At 25.0% G+C, this 23,276-nt stretch overlaps 1 protein-coding gene across 2 annotated transcripts in view; it reads left to right on the forward strand.

Moving 5' to 3' along the window:
• The first annotated feature begins 507 nt into the window (after positions 1–507).
• LOC149057780 (uncharacterized) overlaps positions 508–23,276 on the forward strand; it is a 100,110-nt gene continuing 77,341 nt past the window's right edge. Inside the window, exons 1-2 of one of the 2 annotated variants that reach the window (XM_089224358.1) lie at positions 508–675; positions 4,249–4,623. In XM_089224358.1, coding sequence (XP_089080484.1) covers positions 4,367–4,623 — 257 coding nt within the window. In that variant the 5' untranslated portion in view covers positions 508–675; positions 4,249–4,366. The remainder of the gene's footprint in view (positions 676–4,248; positions 4,624–23,276) is intronic. The other variant, XM_089224359.1, reaches the window with a different exon arrangement.

Raw genomic sequence — 23,276 nt, forward strand, 5'->3', positions numbered from 1 at the left:
CACACCGCGGCACTGACTTTGTTAGATCGATTTTATGGTCTGCGAATCCGTTTCAAACAATTGGAATTATGTTTTATACTATACTAGACACGGCATTGTCTGAGAATGACAAGCTTTTCAAGATGAATTATATTGTATATTATTAGGCGCAATAATAACTTAAAATCGGATGTCGTGGAAAGTCCTTACATCTGCTCAAAAACAAACAGAATACACATTATTACATGTGTGTTTGATCGTTAATAACATGCGAGTACGACAGAGTAATATATTCTCGGAAAGTAAATTACCGCGAGTGGTGAATATACGGCGCAAATTTGAAGTTCGAACATAATATACCGCCTAAGATCCTTCGGGACAATGATCAAAAATGTCTCGCAAAATCCACGGATACACCGTTTCAACTGATCGCGGCATCTCTCGGCCGTCCCGTACGTCGACCACGTGACGCGCACGCGCTGTCCGAACTTTCGCATCATCCATGCCACCGCGAGAACTTCACACGTGGACGCTGCGCGGCGGTCAGTCGTACCGCCGCGTCCACAGCCGTCGCAACTTTGCTTCCGTTTCCGTCGGTATCGCACAAAATCGTCGCCTATCGCAAACGCCAGCCGCCCTATCTTTGTTATATTTTTCTTCCCCACCAGCAAATCATATTATTTTCCATCGACACTGGTACGTAATACGGTCACTATTTATTATTACAGTATGGTATGATTATAATATATTATATTATTATAAAATTAAATATGTAATTAATCATGATCACGCATTATTTTAATAGCATAATATTAAACAATATTGTATTATATATTTTTCAAAATATATAATTTAATTTTTTTGGTGATTAGTTTGTTTTTACTATTTTTACACTTAAACATTGTTTAAGCATTTATTTATTTATAGATTTCATTATAGTTACTTGTATGTTTGTATTTTATTGTTATTATTTTGTATACAGTTGGCGTATATTTAAATTATATATTATATAAAAAAAATAATATAACACATTCACAGTGTCTAGTACATTTAAGTGGTTGGACTTTAATTCAAATCGGTTGTTTTGTAGTAATGTTTTACTTTTGCTGTTAGAAGTTTACAAAACAGATGCTTACTATAATACAAGTGTAGCACATATATGAGATTCTTCCTTTTCGTTTCTTTCACATCTGATTTATATTTATTTATATTTTATTTGCTTGTCATTTTTACTTATGGCAGTTAAATAATATGAGAAGTTCGTATCTATTATTGTAATTATACGTCATACAACATCCATGGAAATATATCCATGAAAGTGTTTAAAAATTGTTAGAACTTCGATACAAATGGTTATGAACTTTAAAAATATTATTATTTTGATATTAAGCTATATTTTTCTCAATTACGGTGTACTGATACATTGCTTTACTATCCACTTTCATTCTTATTAGTTATTCCTATCTACAAGAAGAATATTTTTCAAGCACTTAAATATGAATTACTAATAAACTATATATATATATATATATAATACTCTATACTATACTTTACAGTTTTAATAGAATATACCTAATATTCTATTAAAACTGTTGACTGTTAATACTACTTGTCGAAAGTGTACGAAAATCGAAGTTAGGTTTTTGATCAATTAATTTATTTCAATATTAAATTTGTATACATTTTTTTAATTGAAGAATAGCAATTAGAGTTTTAAAAGTTATTTAGCTTATTAAATCTTGATATAATAGCTTCCAGTATTATTTGGAATGAACCAAATCCCTGAAGTTCGTATCACCACACGAACTGTATTGAAAAATACAATTTTTAATTTTCACTTCTAACTTCAATGCAGTTGAAACTCTCTAAAAAAACTCCTACTGTATAAACTCAAAATAATGTCTATTTAGATATATGGTATACAAATATGGGCGCTGCCAAAATATCAAACGTCAACTTTACCCATAAAATCCAATCTATAATTTTACGACAATTTTGAAAGCGCATTTCTATACCTCAAACCACACTCTCCACTCCGACTAAATATCCTATACGTAAAACTCACTACAAACGTTTCAAAAGTCGATTAGTTCTATAAATCTATATTGATAGATAATAGATCAGAGACTCCAGGTAACCCAATCAAAAGACTTAAAAGAAAGTGGTGTTTTACTAGCCTAAGTAGCTTATTTTTACAATTACGTAGTACATCTACTGAGAGGCCTATTACAGTCTGTCTAATCCATAATTTTATTTTTATTTGTATTAAATATTCCATAATTTTTCTTATTGCTCTATTTTGTAAGAAATTGAATAAAAAGCTTATATATACCTATATGTAAAAAAAAGTATATGAATCAATGAAGTAATTAGGGTCTGTTCTTATTTTTAGTCATTTCGTAAATTAATAATAAAAGTTAGGTTCAATAAAACATAAGCATTTAAACGTGTAAATATATATGAAACTATAATAATTTATCTACACATAAAATATAAACCAAATATTCACATTTTAAAGATATGGTCAAACGGGGATCTTGAAATTCACGATGAAAACTATATTTTTTTTTACGAATTGATTACTCAGGGAAATGAAATAAAAGTTATTTAAACGATGTTTTATATAAAACATAATTCTTTTAATCAAATTATTACAAGTACGATTATACATGAAACCTGCAAGATAGCCATGGCTGAAGGATATTTTTCGGCCATTGTGGCGAGGATTCTAAATCTGCAGTAGGTACCTTTTAAGAAACAACAATAAATTGTTATTATTTCATTATGAGTAAAGTTATATCAAAAATATTCATCAGCACTATAATAAATATAGTTTATAAATGTAGTTAGAGTTTTAAAAAATATTAATTCAAAAATAAGTTAACGATGGTGACAAAAAAAGTGAGATGCAATGTACGTAGTTTATTTAATTAAATCAGTATATTTTAATTTAAGAGTTATGTTGTATAATTATGTTAAGTATAATTTTTTTTTTATGGCATTCACTTAATAATTTTAACCATCGTAAAATATCATGATATTGACCTCCTATGAGATTAAAAATAATTTACATACCAACTTACAACTGTTACAAGCCACCACTGTAAATTTCATAAAACGTTCAGAATATAAATAATAAAGTGATATACGCATGAAAGTTGTTGGTGTACAATAGTAAACATTTTCGAATTTATAATTTATGAAATGGAAATTCGACGGTAAATATGTTATTAATTTTAATATTTATATCAAGTATCTATATTCGAGTTTAAATTTAATCGTAATGAAAAAACTACGTATTTTATAGATGAGCTATATCTAAAAACTTGCACGTTTGACAACTTAATTTTATTAGTATTTACATTTCATAAATTATTTGATAAAATTACGAAAACGTTGAAAGACAAAATACCTATAAACACTAGCTTAAGGTAAATAAGCATTTAATTACCACCTTGATTTTTCCCAATAATTATATAATTCAGATGTACAATATATACCCTAGTATTAAGAGTTGTTTTTAATTGTTATTATCCATGTTTTACATAAAATTTACTAAGAATTTTATGCAGAACTGGAGAAATAATATCAATATTCAGTATAGTTTAATATTTATAGTAAGTAGGTTAGTAGGTACTTGCTTCATAAAACAATTTGAATTAATATGTTAAATCCAACGATAAAACAAATTTTATATTAATCACATCTCAAATATCTTAAAGATGCATACGTGGTTGCACTATAAGACATTTTTGAAATAGTACGGTATTTTTGTAAAAATACTTTTTAAGGCTTACCTTAAAGGCTAGGCCTAGGGAAAAACAATATTTCTATATTTTTATTCTAAGTTATAGTTTTTGGTGGATTTTACTCCATATGATAGTTCTGTTGGAGAATGACAAATAACAATATGCTTATATAAATTTTATATCCTATTTTGTCTACCATTCCTTGAACTAATTTAATGATTTGATTTAATCTTATACATATTAGAATTTCTGTTTAATTTTTAAAACTCTTGTGGGTATTAAAAAATCGTTACCTACTATTATATATTATACATTATTTTGTATACTATTTACATTATTTTATTATATGTATTTAATTATACGTGCAAAATATTAAAGATAATATTCCTATACAATTTGATAACATTAAAAAAATCGGCAAATCCACATCTACGTAATCATACTAGTGCCTTGAGCAAATTTTTTGATAAATTTGTGTAAAAATAAATTATGGCAATTAATATTTTTTTTTCTATTTTAGTAGACTTTTGGATTGCAAATAATCTGAAGTGATGTTCATGAACAATTGGTGTTAGTGATCATCCTTGGTCTTATATAATTGTTTCCCGTGTATCCGTGTACATTGTACTATAAATTCAATGGGAAACGCGGGAACGACAAGAAGAGGATCGATATTCTCTAAACAAGACTCTACGGGTGAAGATGGTTCGGCACGACACAACAAGCGGCTTTCGAGCAGGCAAAATACTTTTCTTGAAGAAGAAGAATTTCCTCCAGAACCACCGGTTATGCCTCCGCCGGAACCGTTGACTATGCGGCAGAAAGAGTTGCTCACTGAAATGTGGAAATTGTTGGAGGAAGACATCGCAAAAGTCGGTGTCATCACGTTCGTAAGGTATATTAAATAAAGATATTAAAATTAATTTTAGATATAATGCATAGTGTTATCGTTAAAAACTGATCTCAGAAATCTACAATGTATGTACCTATTACGCTTTTATAATATGGTAATATTTTTCAGAATTCACCTCCCGTCTTTAATTTTAAAATGAACCAATATGATTATTGAAATTGGAATAATATATAAACTAAATAGGTGGATTATTTATAAAAATAAAACCATACTAATATATTTTGTGTATTTAAAAATAATTTATTGGTATATGTAATACGGTTAAAAAATAGATTCTTTATTACTTAAACTTCTAAATTATAAAATAATACATACCAAATTATTGTTTGATGTTTCATAATTATATGGTTTTTTTTTTTTTAAATAATTGTAGTAAATTTATAGTAAATATAACAGGTCATGAGGTTTTGTTGAAATAAGTCACCCATTAATATCATAGTATTAATATGTAGATAAAATATTAAACAATAATATGTAGTCTTAATTGTTTATAAATTCGGATGATACTATATTACTATAATAATATTCTATGAGCGTAATTCAGAAATTTAATTCTAGGTAGGTAAATCACATTTTGAAATAATTACACATTATTAATTAATTTTAACTAAAGGCAAATCTTATTTCTGTAAATTATAAGGGCATTGAAATAAAATATAGAATTGAATTAATTAAACACTGAAAATTATAATTTCCGATTTTAATTTCAAACGATATAAACTGAAATATAAAAATCTTTTTTTAAAGTATTTTAGGTACATCACAAATATAATTGTATGTAATTCATTGGTATATTATAATTTATAATTAATAATTATATAATATAGAGTTTGATTAAAAATGTAATAATTAAAATATAGTTATTTGATGAATAAAGTTTTTTTTAATCATTTTAAATTGCTAATCAAAAATTTGCTTTGAACTGCATGTATGTATGAATTTATTTATGTTATAATGTTGTATAGAACATAGCCAAATAGGTACATACCATATATTATACGACTAAAATTAGTACCTATGATGATTTAATATACGTTAAAATATTTAATTTATTTGATTATGCTTTGTTCATTTGTAAACTTTATTTTTGTTTTTATTTAAATACAAGCGATCTATGCATAATTTGTTTGTACAATAAGCATATTTTTTAGTTTTTAAATAGTTAAATAAATATTTGAAAACTCATTAGTGCATCAATGCAATTTTACAAACCATTTTCTTTTGAGACGACGGGAAGTATACTCAGACAGGGTGCCTTCATCTTACATATACCTACAATTTACAAGCGGATTTCGGTGATTTAGAGATGAGGAATGGTTAATACCATAATACAATAAAGGCAGAAGCCTTTGTTTTCTACTATTTGCACATAGAGAAAGGAATTGAAACCATGGTTTCTGATATAATAAGGGATATTCGTGATTATACAAAGGTTTTTGACTGGAATGTTTGGATTTTTGGCAAAACCCAATATTCGGATGTCATACAACTATATAGCCATGTTAAGAAGATTATCAATATTTAGTTCGTTTGTATTTTGGTAGTGGTTAGTAGGATAATCTTCGATGATACGTCAGGATACTCGTTGACATAATATGAGTTAAGAATGTAAGATTAAGTATTATTGTGTATCTTTACAGTTGTGTACTTTTTAATTCGTATAACTATCATAAGATACAAATGATACAATAATTGAATACAATTTAATGGAAAATGGTTATAATTTGATACAGTACTTTTTGATAGATTTGATTAATCATAGAGTTTACACTAAGCTTTTAGTACTCATTAAATAATGGAATGATTATAATATTATGTTGAAACCCACTTCTTACTACATATAATATGTAGGATAAATTTGTTGTTATACATACATTTTAAGACTTTAGGTGCTCATACAAAAGTGTAATATAACGAACATGTTGTATAATATAATATATTATAAATTGTTGTATAATATCGTTATGATATGCATATTCAAGTATAAAATGTGGAAAACTAGGTAGACATTTAATTATTAAGATATTATACTTTCTGAATCATAATTAATAATTAATTTACATGACGCTATTCTTATACTTGTAAATTGTATGAATCATTCAGGTAGATTATGTAATTGAATCAAACAGTGAAACTATATTTTTTTTATCTTAATGTTCATTCTTGTGGATTTGGGATACAAATTATATAATTATTATCTAATTAAACAATATTAATAATATACATAATAGTCAAAACCAAAAATATAAATAAATAAAATAAAATATAAGCACCTATACAATTTTACGAATTACTTAATTTGTCTGCTGTATATTCACTAGCTATGTTTGTTTAAATTAAAAGTTGATCACCCGTCATGTATTATGTAGGTATCAATTTGTATCCTATCAGAAGTTGAAAAATGTATGGACGGATTAAATAAATAAAAATTCTGAATCATAACTATTCAAAATACTAATTTATTGTTATGTAATCAATCAGCAATTATATAGGTTTAGAATGTGGATTACATAAAATTACACGATTCACTCAACACAAATTACCTAACTGTCAAAGTAATTAATTTGAATTCAAACATGTATCTGTAACATGTTATTAATTGCATAATATTATTTACTTCTTGTAATATTATAATACATACCCTTCATTGAATTTAACTTTATATAACTTAAGAATATTGAGCTTTTAAAAATAACTAAATATTTAAATGTTATGAAGTCTTATACACACATATATGTATAAAACATCTCATACACAGTGTGTTTATCAATTTAGGAAACACCGGATTTCTCGTCCTGATTATATTGGAATAAATCGATTTTTTTTACAAGCTATTGGTACCTATATAAATACGCATTTTCAGACAAATTTCAAATTTTTAACCCTCTCGGTATGCGTATGCACATTATAACTTGCATTTTTAAATCAAAATGACTTTAGAAAATATCAGTCTATCCGAATAGCCATTTAAAAAAATGCAAGTTGTATTGCGTATGCACGTACCAAGAGGGTTATAAATTTTAAATTTGCCTGAAAATGTGTATTGTGTATTTATACATAACTAGTTTGTAAAAAAAATCAATTTATTCCAATATAATCGTGCCGAGAAAACCAGTGTTCTCTAAATTAGTGAACACACTTTATAAGTAGATAATACCTATAAATATTAACGTAGATTTTATAACCCTTTAGAAATCTATATTGTAATGTGTTTATAAATAACAAGATGAAATGTCACGAATATTGGAATAGCATTTGTCTTTACTTTATATTCAGTATTGACTAAACAATAATGTTCTTAATATTATAATAAATACGAATTCTGAACAAAATGGTAGACTTTTAACATCGAAGATTTGTACAAAGTACAGTATAATATTTTCTTAATAATATAATACTGCTGAAATTAAAAATCAACAATAAAGATTCTAGTGCTAATGTGATGAAATAAATTAATTAGAAGTACTCTTTCAACGCATAAAATTAATATTTTCAAAGAAATAACCTTCGAAGCTACTAAAATTAAAGTTGAGCAAAATATAGTATTAATAATTTTAATATTTGCATTTGTGACATATAATATGTACGGAAACTTAAAATTATTTTCAAAGAAAATTTATGTGCAAATAACAAAATTTGCAATACAAATGGCTATGGTAGAGAAGAAATCGTAAAATAATACGAATATGATAAAAAATAATAATTTATGCTCACAATCACTGTTTTGTATTGACAAAATAAATATTAATAATATAAATTAGTACCTCGGAAGTATGAGGATAGCAGGTAGTAAAATGTATTGAATAATTAAACAAATATAATTTAAAAAAATATGTTCAACACGGTTCTGAAAAACTTAACTAATATAATTCTTTTAATTTGTACTGGGATCACGTAGATAAAATAAACTGGACAGAAAATCAGTTTGATATTTTATTATTTCTATCAAGGAAGTAAGAAACACAGCTATTAAAATAAAATGTATGACGCAAGAAAATTATGGTAAGTGTATAACATATAGATAAAAATAATTAAATTATGTCATACTAATATAATGTGCGTGTTAGGGGGACGTAAATAAGTAACAAATAACAATAGGAACATCTTCATCATGAAAAAGTATTCATTATTCAAACACGTATTTCTATCTTGTACTTATGCTGACATTCTGGAATCATTGGAGAAAGCGTTACTGTATAAAAGCTAACACTTACACTGTAAGTCTTACAGACTATAGTTAAGAATAAAGACTAAAGTGAATACAATTCAACTAACATAGCATACATACACTTATACATTCACTGTTGTAATATAATTTGAAATATTTGTCCATCATAGTTGAATGGTGTTAAACTACAAAAACACTGAAAACTCTCTAGTTTGTTTTAAATTTTTGGATTGAGTTTTAATAAAAATTAAAAATTAATTTTTGGTGGTTAATTGAAAAAAACTTATACCGGCTCATTGGGTATGCAAAATCACTGCAGTTATGTAAACAAGTTTCTTCATAGTATCACAGAATAGATTAAAATATATTTTAATCTTTTCTTTGATAGTATTGTGAGTATATTTTGTTTTAGTTAAAAATAAATTTAAATATTTTTCTTTTCTAAATAACCTTGTAATATTTACTTTAACTATAATAATACTATTATGGAATAATATTATTGGACTTTTATTTGTTTAGAGTAGTTTTGAAACATGAACAATATACCTATTATTGATTTTTATTTTTTCTTGTATAGTTTCTAAAACAAAGTATATACTATATTCCAAGTAATAAAATAATTTTATCTCACAGTTTTTCCGGGGATGTAGATCTGGATAGAGAAAATTAATCTTTAAAACTAGTTGTTAAAATAAAACGTTTTTTATTGGATTAAAAAAAGGTAATCTAGAAATATAAATAGGTATATTATAATCGATATAACCAGAGGATTATATTTTGTTTATATAAAGCAATAATAATGATCAAACTGTAACAATCTATACTGATAACTGTATGAGTATTAAAACGGTCCATAGAAAAATTCGGGAGTTTGTAATTTGCACCAAATTAAAGATATGAAATTTGCACCACTGCAGGTAGCCAAAAATAGTGTTTGTAATTTGCACCAAAATAAGCGTATGTAATTTGCACCACTCTCAGGTAGTCAAAAATAGAATTTGTAATTTGCACCGAAATTATTATTTATTTGTTCGATTATCGAATATTCGATTTTGAAATATTCGATTTTTCCTCGGTATCTTCGTAGACGTTGAGACTAGATTGACACGAATAACAATAATAATTTTAATAATAATAATAATACGATTTTATAACATATACATTTTTCAATTGGCCAACTTTTTTTTATATTCATAATCATAAAATTTTATATAAACTTAATACTTACATCAATATGTGTATAAGCTCAGCTATTTTATAAATAAAAACTAAGCTAAATTTATATTAAGATATTAGGATATAAAAACTTGTAAGTTTGTACTATCGAAATACTATCGAAAAAATAATCGATTTTAATTTTGGTGCAAATTACAATACATTCCTATCTCTTACTACCTGAGGATGGTGCAAATTACACATGTTGTAAATATTTTGGGTCAATTTTGGTGCAAATTGACTACAGCCGAAAATTCTTGACTTTGGGTGCACCCCCAGAAGACTGTTGAACCGTGGTTGATGTAAAAATATCGTAATTTGTCTTCTCATATATAATCATTCAGAATTTATGATCCAGTAAGTGATCTAACAAAATATGCGTTTGATGGCGGAAATTATTTTTATTTTGCGTATATTATAAATGAATATACTTGCGTCTTCAAAACGGGTGGGTTGGTATTTTATATTTATTATAATAATATCCCATGATATGTTGCTACAGAGAATTTCGTAATCAAGTCCATAGTGTATAATTTGATATTTAACTTTCACTTTGTATATTTCTCTACATAACTTTAAAATGGAATTCATTACGTTTTAAGTGTAAATATTTTGTTATCTATAATTTGTGATGTATCAAATATTCCACGGACAGCAGCTGAATTTGCTACCAGTATCATAAACAATGCACGTTATTCGTTAATATTAAAATCCTTCTTAGTTTTGTGTTTAGCCAAAATACTTGTGCACCAAAATATTGTGTTAAGTTTTGTAAACCTTTGTTAGATTACATTTTTTATTATTTGCGTGTAAATTAGTTAAATGTATGAACTTTCTAAAATATTTAGATACTATTATGTGTAGTTTTATATTGTAACTAACTAAATTATTTAATAGTGACCAAAACACGTATTCACAATTAGTAAACGCATCAATTATTTTATTGTTTATTTGTTTGCATATTAATTTCCTGACTTTTGAAAAAAAAATACTTTTTATTATAAATACAGTCTAGATAAACATTACGATAAATAAATAATTCAAACAGGGACACACGAACCGAATATACGAGTATGTAGTGTTTACTGTTCATTGTGAAGTATATTTTCAATGAAACCTAAACAAATTATTTGATGCTATATGTGATAATTATTTGTTATTAGTTCTTTGATATTTGCATGGGTTGTGTATTTAAATTTTATATATTTATTGATATACCTACGTTTTTTATATAATATGTTTATATGTTTGTATAATATAATATATACCACATGAATAGCTGGCGTTCCCAAAGAATAAATAAATAGTAATAATTGAATTGTTTTCTCAAGTTCAACTAATATTTCAAACAAAAATAATACAGTATATGGTTATGATTTTAATATTATTAATAACGGGCGAGCCACCCTAAAATAACTCGTTTAATATATTATCCAAACCTTCTTTGAATTGTCATAATCGGTCAAGTATGTTGTTGATGCTATAACCTTCAGCACTTTGCCTTTTATATAATATAATAGCTGTTACCCGTGTTTTCTATTCTGTATAATACGATTACAACCCGACTGGATCTCATATAATATATGCACAATATTTGTTGGCAATTGATTAAAATCTATGGATTTTCATATGCGTTATTTAGATATAAATATGTATAACCCGACTAATAGTAGGTATCTGTATAAGCCACCATCTATTATTATAATCTACCTATCTATCTATCTATATAGTTTCTGTTTTGGTTCAGTTCATATATTCTCAATTTCTTTTCGTCAAAATCAATCGAGTTTTCTGTTAGGTTAATATAAACCTTAATCATACCATTTTCTTCTAATATACTTATATATAATAGTTGATACTCAATTTTATATTCTTATATGATAGTTTTATTAGCCTAAACAAAAAAATATATTGATATAATTAAACTATATCCAATTAAAATAACAATTTTATTATCTATAACCAATGGCGAAAATCAAAAAAATTCGATTATCTTGAGCCGAAACGAATCTCATGGGTGAGCCAGCTTATAGCCAACCTGCATGAGTTGAAAAAAACACTCAAAACCCACGAAAAGTCTCAAAGAATTTATTAATATAACTTTTATTGAGAACGGTTCAGTAGATTTTAAGTCTATGTGGAACGAATAAATAATAAAATATTGACTTTTATGTATTCGATATATACTGCTTATATCAATGAATTGAATTTGAACTACTTGTATTTTTTTAATTCAACTAATCAAATTAAAAAATGATCTTGTTTATCTTACGTTTTGCTATCGATTAAGTTAACTCATTTTTTTAAAATATATTTTATTAGTTTTTATAATATTAAATACATTTTACAATGTTCTTCACATCATCACTAGTTTACTTTAAAATAAATATGAACCAATCTATATGCACATATTATCTTCTATCTTATTTATCTATATAAATATGAAAATGGATTTCTTTCTGATTGTCCTATATGCATTCCTAAACGGCTGGATCGATTGCGAAGAAATTTGGTACAGAGATATATTAGACCTATGGCCAAAAGACAAGCTAAGTTAAAAAAATGATAGGCCCAACCCCAGGAGGTGCTCAAACAGACATTTTGAGATTTAAGATGAAAAAAAAATACATAAATACGATTGAACGTTTCTTGACTGACTGATCAACGTATACTAAACTAGGCTAAAGATTAAAATTTTCATAATACCTTCTTACCACCCTCCAGTTTGGGATTCACCATGAAAACATTTTTTTAAATTTGTATTTTAAAGAGCCCCTCATATAAAAATTTTGAAATTCATAGTGAAAATAAGAAAATGTTTTTTCTTGTTTATAAATGGTTATCATTTGTTACAGATTATAATCGTAGGTCATGAGAAAAATCTGTATTTTTATTTTTATATAAATGGTTGCCACTGGTTTCCTACATAAAATAAAATTGTTAGTATGATTAGATATTTGGCCTGTATTTTATATTTGGTTATATATATTTTTATTCATGCGGTAACTGGTTAAATCATAACCACGTATTCTACATTTTTAACCATTTTTTTTTTTTAAACACCGTTAAACTGAATATTAAATACTTAATAAGTTGGACAAATTTTAAAGTATTGAAGAGTGCATTTTTTACGGGTTGCACGGGGTCTGTTTGTAATACATATATGGATTATGAATTTAAATTTATTAATTTGGAACTAATAAATATATGTATTAAAAACTGTGCTTATGGCAGAAATGCAGGAATATGGGATATATATTATTTTATTTAACAACAATTTAAATAACTGATATCAAATAAAACTTATAATATGAATGTAAACATAATTTTGTATTTTAATAAGCTAAAAAATTATTAATATAGTTTATAGTTACATACATTTAGGTTTTAGTCTTTAAGATATAAGTCAATTTCTGTCTTCACTGTAAATTATTGTTAGCACTAGCTAGTAGAGAAGCTGTTCCCTCAATTTAAAACAACAGGCTGTGAAACGAACGGCAAATCCATTTGTAATATTTTTTATTTTTATACCTGAATCCCACTTTGATAATATTATTAAAAAATACTAATTCTTTAAATAATTTTTTTGATCGTGCTTAATTTGATGTTGATCGTCCGAGACTAATTATTTATTCGAAGGCTGAAAAAATACCTAGGTAATTAATTCATTTTGTTTTTAATTGAATCTCTGTTTCTTGAGAATTAAAAATTCAAGCGTAAAAACTTAAGGAACTTTTTATTTTAGCTTCGTTTTTATGTCTAATGTAATAGTATTTATTCTGTATTCAAAATACAAAATGTCAAATAAAAAATAGTAATATTATTACAAAATATCTCAATCCCATTAAATTTAAATATAAAAATTCTACCCTAGTTTTTATTCTTTTATGTTCTACAAATAACTACAAATTACTCGTGAAAAAAACGAGTATGGGTCATTAAATTATATACTTACGTTTGTTTTAAAAAATAAAATAAATGTAGTCCTTTTCCTTCTAAATACACAATATTTATATAGAAAATAATATGTAATTATCATGCTTTATGTATGTAGGCTATATTGTAGGCTGACGTGAATTATGATAGCCTATAGAATTTAGGTTGATAATATACATAATCATATACATTGATTTAATATCCACGCATTGAAAATCAAATTGAATCACTTGCTAGACTCGAAACAACATGTTATGGATGTTTTTTTTATTATTATTAATCGTAAGCCCGGCAACCATGACCATTAGCTGTTAGTAGGAGGGGAGACGGTTGGTTTGGAACACGTAATGTATATGTGTGGCAAGGATTTGTTGTTAAAATTCAGGTGGTCACCCATCCAAGAGCTAGCAACACCGGCTGGTACGTACACTCAGAGCATTTTGGTAGTTGAGCCTACTATAATAAGGTGTCACACATATTGATGTTTTTATTTGCGAAAGATTTTATCATAAAATAGGTTAGATGATTGCTTGAATAGTGATAAAAAGTATGCATGCAATATAGACGATTAAAACGTGGTTTCATTTCATTTTACTAATTAAAATGTTTGTGATGTTAAAGTCTACGTGTTTCAATCTACATAATATTCTATTTATAGAACCTTTGTATTGTATTGTTAAAATACTTTGAAATACTTCAATATTTATTATAATATAGTAGGAACTCAACACATTCACATAACAATAATTTGGTGATTGAAATAGCATTACAGCATAATAGTGATCACGTAATTTAATAATATGAATACAATATAATTTAACTATCACAATAAATATTAGGTAATAGGTTTTAAGTGGACTCCTAAAAATATCATATATTTGACTAATGCAACAAATGGTTTATTGAATGTGAAGATTTTCAATTCATTTTTGTATTATTATTATTTTAGGGGCTCGTACCCCTAGGTTTATTATATAAAAGTAAATTACATTTTATTACTATTTCTGAGTAATAATATTACATAGTATAGCAAAAAGGAAAATGACGCAGTTTTGTTTCATACAATATTTTTTTAAATATTGTTATTATTGTTACTGTATTTGTCATTTGGACATTCAGTATTCTTTTATGGTTTTATTGTCAAACGTTATACAAAAAATTTAGATTTCGACACTTTAAATATTTTATTTTTGTTTATTTTTAACGGTTCTGTGTTGTGCATATAAGCAAATAAAAAAAAAAAAACATTAAGTTTAACATTAATTTATAATTATAATAATATTCAAAATATTGTCAAGGAACGTAATATCGATGACATTTTTTATTTTTATCAACGTTAATTGTGTACTATATTTATATATATTGATCAGTACTTTTTAACTTATTAGAATTTAATGTAACTTTAGAATATAATATCTAGAAAAGAGAAAGTTGGAGTTTGTTCATTATAACCTTTATCGTATTTTAGTTTTTAAGAAGCTTCATTATTTTGGTTATTTGTGGAGAAGCTTCTAACTTTTCGTGGCAGTTTATGAGTCAATTTCATAGATCTATAAGAACTTTTCAAGGCAAAATTAGTTAAATTTTATATTTAAATATTTGATATAGGTTTTTTGGTAATTTTTTTTATTAAAAGCACATATAAAGCATACTTAAATTTAAACAAGATTTTAATTTTTTTTTAAACGTGTAAAACAACATTGCATATTTTGTGAAACGATTGATAGATTTTCCACAAACTTTTTCTATGTCTTTTAAATTAAAACGTTTAATAATTATCTAAGCAACAGCACGGGATCAATAGCTATATTGCTATAAGATATATTATTTACTTTACAAATAATTACAATAGTACAGTATTTTTTTTCAATAGGCTGAAATATTTTGAGCTTTGTAGAAAATATAAATATTTTTTGTAGGTCTAAAAATGTATTTGAATCGAATTCAAATCTAATAAAACATAACTTACGATAGAACGAATTTACAATGGATATTTGCTATCGCTCTTATTTTTGGTATTTCCTTGTTAAAATATTCTTTTCTTTGATATTTTATATTATTGTGTATTATAAATTGTTGTTATGAACAGGAGTTATTGTTATAACTTAAAGTGCTATATCCAAATACTTTAGACACTACTTTTTTTATTCGTTTAGGTAATTCACCATAATATTTGTCCTTTGTCTAAATATCCCAATGGAATTGTTTCCATTTTTCTTCACATAAGTAGTTACTTGTTTGAAAAAAAATCTTTTTTCTTCTATTATTTACATCAATAGTCAATTAAAATATTTTTTAAAGTAAATAAACCCATTCTCAGTGCTAAAAAAAACCCACATTGCAATAATTTACCCCCGTCAAACTATAGATTATTTATAACAATTCATTACTATTGCTATAAAAAAAATTTCATTTGGTTAGTTTAACCCGGGAATGCCGTCAGTGAGTGAATTCTCCGGTCTTAACTTCTACCTAAACTCATCAATTATATAATTTAAGATTATTGCATAGCTATGGTATAGTTTATTTGACTAAAATATAACATTTTAAAATAATTGGTGGGAGTTTACCTAAAAGTCCTAAAACCAGATTTTTTTTATTGTTATGGATTTTTAAATTATGAAAATGTATTGTTGAAATGAGATAAACTTAATTAATGTCTATCTATACTAGATTATAAATTCGTTTGTAAAATATAAGAACTATTTTTTATTGAAAGTATATGTTTTTATTAACAACAACAAGGTGCATTTTAATAAATTGGGTATTCACTTAAAAATTTAAAAAAATACAAATAAGAACAATTTAGGAACAGAATTGAAAATACTTTCCGTTATTATTACCATAGCTTCCATCAATAACTATTATATAAAAACATGTGACCTGTATTATAAGTGAAGAATGGTTTACATGGAATTTCCTTTTTGAAATATTCAATAATTATATGTTCCTGTATCCTGTATAGTTTAATTTTCAAAAACATAACATAATGGCTAGTATAGGTTTGTCTTTAATAATTTTGATATGTTTAATTAAACTCTAAGTATTGAATTCATCATTCACATGTTAAAAATATCAACAAATAACCCTTTATTTAAATATATAAATAATTATTTAGGCTTATTAGTTATTATTTGTAATAAATGTTTTTTTCTTGTTTTATTCAACTTACTATTGCATACCATCCTAGAAATCAATTTATTTAAAATTATTTACTTTGTTCAAAAAATTATATTTTCATATTATAAGGTCATGTAACTAATGAATACATGACATACATTTTAATTAATTGACACTTATGAATGCGTTATTTTAGTCATGTCATTAAAGTGATTGAATACGTCTAACTTAACACTAGACAAATTTATGTTTACAGTCATTCTAATATGAATTGTTTAAAATAAACGTTATGATGGTTTTGTTAGATAAAGAAAATTCAGTCTGAAAATCGATGTCCACATTAAATTGTAAACAAGAACAGATAAGAAAGGGTCTCTTGTTGATTTATCGATGCTTTTTCTTGATGTTAGGATACATACATGGAATGCTACGAGCTCATAAATCACATGTTAGCGATCGGAAGGTGTGGTATACTGTTGATTTTATATGAGTATAATATGACGAATTGAAAACTGACAGCATTTTTAATTTTTCTTTTTTACTGATCCATTATTTTCTCATTTTCATAATGTTCTCTCAGTCATATTATCTATCCCTTTATTCAAGCTCTTTTCATTTATTCAAATCGTATGTTATGTGCAATGTACAATATGCATAAATATTCTAATGCATATTTTAAGTGCATATTTATACATATATATAATATAATATATAGTATTTTGCCTGAGCCTGTGCCATGTACGCCACAGAATTGATTAAAGTAGTGATGCACAGATACATGTATTGGAAATTTGATCTACTTGTTTAAATATAACACTTATAATAGTTATAGTTTTCAACTACCATATAAACAATTTTTATATACAAGGTGTAACAGATAGAACTGACTTTTGGAATAACTTTTATTCAGATTAATATTATTTATTTATTTATTGATAATTATGTGAACCTAGCGCTACATTTACCTATAATTAATTTTTCATATGTTTATTTTTTAGTACTGAAAATAAAAAAATTTAGATAAAAGATATATCCAAGTCAAGTAGTTAATTTTTTAGAATTTTTTTTAAATTCAATACGTTTTTGGTTAAACAAATTTTGAACGTAATTACTTTTTTAAAAATATGATTTATGAAAATTTGCTGACATGAGTATATTTCTTAAATTATTTACCTATCATATAATATTAACAATTTTTATCATACTTTGAATTAGCATAATTTTTTTTGTTTTTTGGTTAAGTCTTTCTGTTACACCCTGTATATAAATGTAATATATTGTTTATACTTAATATATAATATATAATTAGATACATCAAATAAACTTACTAATAGCTTTTTTATTTTATATATTAGATTCTTTAAGTTTATATTAAGGTTTAAATCTATTCAATAATAAATAACTATAAAAATAAAAGTAAATATTAAGCTACAATAAATATAATTAAAATAACTAATTAACATATTAAAATAATTATTATATCCATATAGACCATAGTATGGTTACCATAGTATACAGAATGATTTCTTAAGCATCCTCATCTTATTTTATGATTAAATTATGCATGTATTGAAATTCAGATTTTTGGAATTTTTAAATACACTTGAAGACCATTTTTCAAATCACTGACATTTTTTTCAAAAAAGGATCTAAATATAGTCTAAAATATGCTTCTACAATAATACAAATTTCAGTTTTTCTAATAGAAACCTCTAGCATGCTTAAAAGACCTGTATATTTATGTACATGCTATATGTTTTGAATACAAATACAATGCCGTATTACTTCTCTCAGAATAAAAATGTACAAAGCTGTGATGACGAAATTATCGAATTTCAATGGTTCTGAATGGAGCTTGGTTAAATGTACACATTGATTTATCTATCTATAAGATATGGATGGTATCCTAATAGTTTAAGTGACTAATCAACTTAACTTAAGTTAAATAAAAAATATTAATAAAATTAATGATAGAACAATTTAAGATAGAAAATATTGTGTCATGAAAAGTGAACGATGGTTCAATATTGCCAATCCTATGTACATTATTGTAAAGGCGTGGTTTAGTGGTTAATGATTATTATCATAGTTTGTGGTGCCTTGTGGTGTGTATTTGAACAAAAAAAATGTATTAAAAATCTCATGAAGTAAAATAACCAACTTTAAAATTACAATTCACAATAAATTAACTATTTATTGTGATATGTATTAACTTCATATCTACAAATGTATAAGACTACATTATACATTTTAGTATATTACAAGTATGTTCATACTTTAAATTATTCCCTTCACAACCGTTATTATTCACGAAACGAGTTAAATCTCTCTTATTGTAAATATATTTTCATACAACACGTCATGAAATTCTAAAAAATGTAAAACATGATTAAAACTATCAAAATTATGTTAATTATGTTAATTACTACGTGTAATTAAATCATCCAATCAGTTAAATATTACTGCTAAGTGTAAGATAACTTTTGTTACACATTTACAAAATTAATTATACGTTTATAATAAAAAAAAACTGCGTCAACTGCTATAAGATGTACGTTTTTTTACGTATCTCGAAGTTTGACATGGGTTTTTAGGTTTACAGGCTTCCTGTGCCACAACTTTGCACCAGATTTAAATCATTCATCCATATATTTTAATGAACGGTATTCTACATTTTCTAATACCAAATTATGTCCTTTACACTATGCTTTAGTACATAAATATTACACGTTAGCATATCAATCAAATTCTATAAACCGTTAATTATGATTGTCCTTTTTTTCAAGTCTTAAGTTTGCTAAGTATGGTAGGTAATTAACAGTTTTCTTCTTATTGTCTTAACAAGTGCTCAACAACGGATAAATGTCTTGAGGAAACATTTATGCTTGTGAATAATATAATGTTAATAACTATTAACCTACAACATAATATTATACATGATATTTTTTACAGAACCAATTGGTTTTGTTTGTAATTATATAAAATAAAATTCAGTGTGTATCTAATAATTATTTATTCCGTGAATCGCGAGACTGTAATATTTATTTTGTACAAATGAAGAGAAATATTATTTTAATTCAATATTATTTATTTTTGAAACATTTGTTAAACTAAAGTTATTTAAATTGGTAAATCTGAAATCTTAAGTACTCGTAAATAAATTGAAAAAAAAACAATAATTTATTATGTTTTTGAGCATCAATTAATTATTATAATATAATTTATAATTTAATATATTTTCAAATTAATATTTATTAAATAAGGTGATATCTACCTGAGTAAATAATTGTAAGTTATATATACCAATGTACACATAGAAATATGTCTTAGAACTTGAAAGCTCAAAAGCATTCATGATCAAAATGGACTCATTGTTATCGCTATAATGATTTTAATTTTTAACATAATAAATAAGCTTAAATTAATCTTTATTCCAAAGACATGATGACATTTTTTCTAGATAAGATTTACATAAAAGAAAGTAGTAAATGTGAACGATTGATTTCATTTTAAAAATTAGTGGTTGACTCTATCAAAAACTTAAGCTAAATTTAGTAACGCATCTCATTTAAACTTTTTTTTAGAATAATTAATTCTATCAAACTATTTTTTAAAGTTTCTCGTCAAATTTTATGCATAAAAATATATTTGACTTTTATTTGAAGTTCTTGCAGTGTCTTTCTTTTCAACTTCTTGTGCCATGTATAATATGTTTCATTCCTTTCGTGAACGTTTAAAACAAGTAAAAATTACGGAACAAAAGACGAATACAATTATTTTGGATTGAACTTAAAATCAACTAAGAATTTAAAAAAAAGTTTTTATGTAAAAGTAATCATTTTTGACTGATTGAGTAACTTGTTAAATTACCCAAAAAAGGAAATAAAAATAAAGTTTCATTGAATGGAATTAAAAATAGATATTTTACCTTACATAAATTTTTTTTAATATTATTGGTTAAAACACGATAAAAAATTATTTTTTATTATTACATCAACAATAATTTATAACATACAAGTATTGTCGATCAATAATTATGATTCATACATATATTTTGAAAGTAAATTTATTGAAATAATAAATCAATATTTAATTTTTATTTAAAATTATTTCTTACTTAAAAATTAAAATACTGAGGAAATATAAATAGTAAATTCTGGTTTTGGTATTTAATAATTTTAAAATAATACGTAGTACATTAGTTTTCTTTGATATTATATTTTTATTCATTAACTTATCGATTTATTCAAATTTGTTTAGTAAGGCAGACAGAAATACTGATTTGTATCTAGTCACCTGATAAATTCTGTTTCATACGTTTGGATTATCTTTATTATAGTGAAAGATAACTTTTTTCTCTTATTTAAAATATGCCACCAAATAAAATTATGGCTAACAGATTTTGAACATTTAAAAAATTATATTAAGAGTAAGTTATGATGTAATCTTAACTTTACGGTCTTTTTATCTTCAGAATTTCAAAAAATACTCTAGTTAGGGGGAGGAAATAGATATATCACTGAAACTGTATTGTTGAGTATATTTGCACAAAAAAAAATTATATATATATACATATAATAACTCTAAGGCAGGTAAAATACAAACATAGAAACATACGAGTGGTACCATCTTTAAGCGAAAAAAATTATCGAGCGTGTAGTGTTTACGAAATATAAAAAGCAGTAACTTTACAAATTTACATAACAAATATAGTAAAATATAATAAAAGGAAAATTATATTTAATATCGTCATTTGTTGTTTAATTGCAAATCAAAATGCGATGTTTATAAGTTTGAAGCTTAAAGACTGAAAAACTAAATATGAAATACATATTTTCTCATATAAAACGTCAATAAAATAATTCAAAAGAGATGTAACCCAAATATCGATATCAAACTATATGTGTGAAAAAAAATGTTTGAGACATAATTTTACAATTAAAAACAATTGTATGGTCGAATTTCTACTAATGGACTAGTTTAAATGATGGTTTATGTTCTATATGTCGGAGAATTATTCACTACACGCATGGAACATTTAAAAATGAAATATTAATTATTATGATTATCGAAATAGGCATGCTTGTTTCATATTAAAGTTTGCTATTGATTTATTTTAAGAAAAAAGTGCAAAACGTAATACCACTATAAATTTACATTTGACCTATTTTCTTTATAAAAATGTGACATATTTGACGTTTTTATGAAAGGAAACGGGGACGAAGAGCTGACCCCGTGGAGCGGAGTGACGAGAGTCAACCACTCGAGGTACTATTGTCTTTAAAATTAACGTATCTCTTGTAAATTTGTCAATAGCTGAAACAAGATATATTTTAACATAGATTAAAATAATATGAAGGTACCTATGTTAAATTAACCATTACTAAGGATGAACAATTTTTTTTTTTTGAAAATTTCGATTAAATAATATTTATCCTATCTATATTCATGATTGATGATGAATTTTATATGATCTAACTATTGTTTGCCTATTCAATAAAAATATAACTTCATAACTTTTCCAACAAACAAAGTAAAAACTGTATGCATATTATTGTTATATCTGTCATAAGATTTTAAAATACGATAGTCATTTATGTAAGTGAATGATGTCTGCTGAACGATTTCGGTTTATTTACTTAAATATCAAAAAAAAATAATAATAATCTTAAGTAGGTTTTTCTTATTTTAGTTTATTTTATATCTTGCATAACTTAATACTTTATTTAAAATGATTTTATTATAGTACCTATTCTATATTTGTAGGTTTCAAAAGCAATTATGTCATTCAGTTTTTGATGAGAGTAAATTTTAATTTAAGCATAATCTATATAATTAATAAAGGTTATTTTTATTTTTTCCCAATTTATAGGATAAAAAGCGGGAGGTCGAGGATGTCACTTTGCTATACAGTAGGTTACAAGTGGGTTACTGTAATAAATGGAATTAAATTTGAATCCAATGATATTATATTAATGTATACGAAAAACGATTCTGAGCGGAGACGGTTTATCTGTCTAGAATATATTATAGATAATTAAAAATTTTCAAATCTTGATTTAAAAAGAAAAATGAGTTTCTAATTTAAAATAATTTACATATTTTTACATATTTTGTCAAAATTCAAACTTTGAAAGCTTATAAAAAAATATTGTGACTATGTATTTCTTTAATTTTTCAATTGCTATTCTAACAA

The sequence above is a fragment of the Diuraphis noxia genome, unplaced genomic scaffold (genome assembly GCF_037042655.1).
Source record: "Diuraphis noxia isolate RWA-SAM2 unplaced genomic scaffold, SU_Dnox_SAM2 contig0003, whole genome shotgun sequence".
Taxonomy (NCBI): Eukaryota; Metazoa; Arthropoda; class Insecta; order Hemiptera; family Aphididae; genus Diuraphis; species Diuraphis noxia.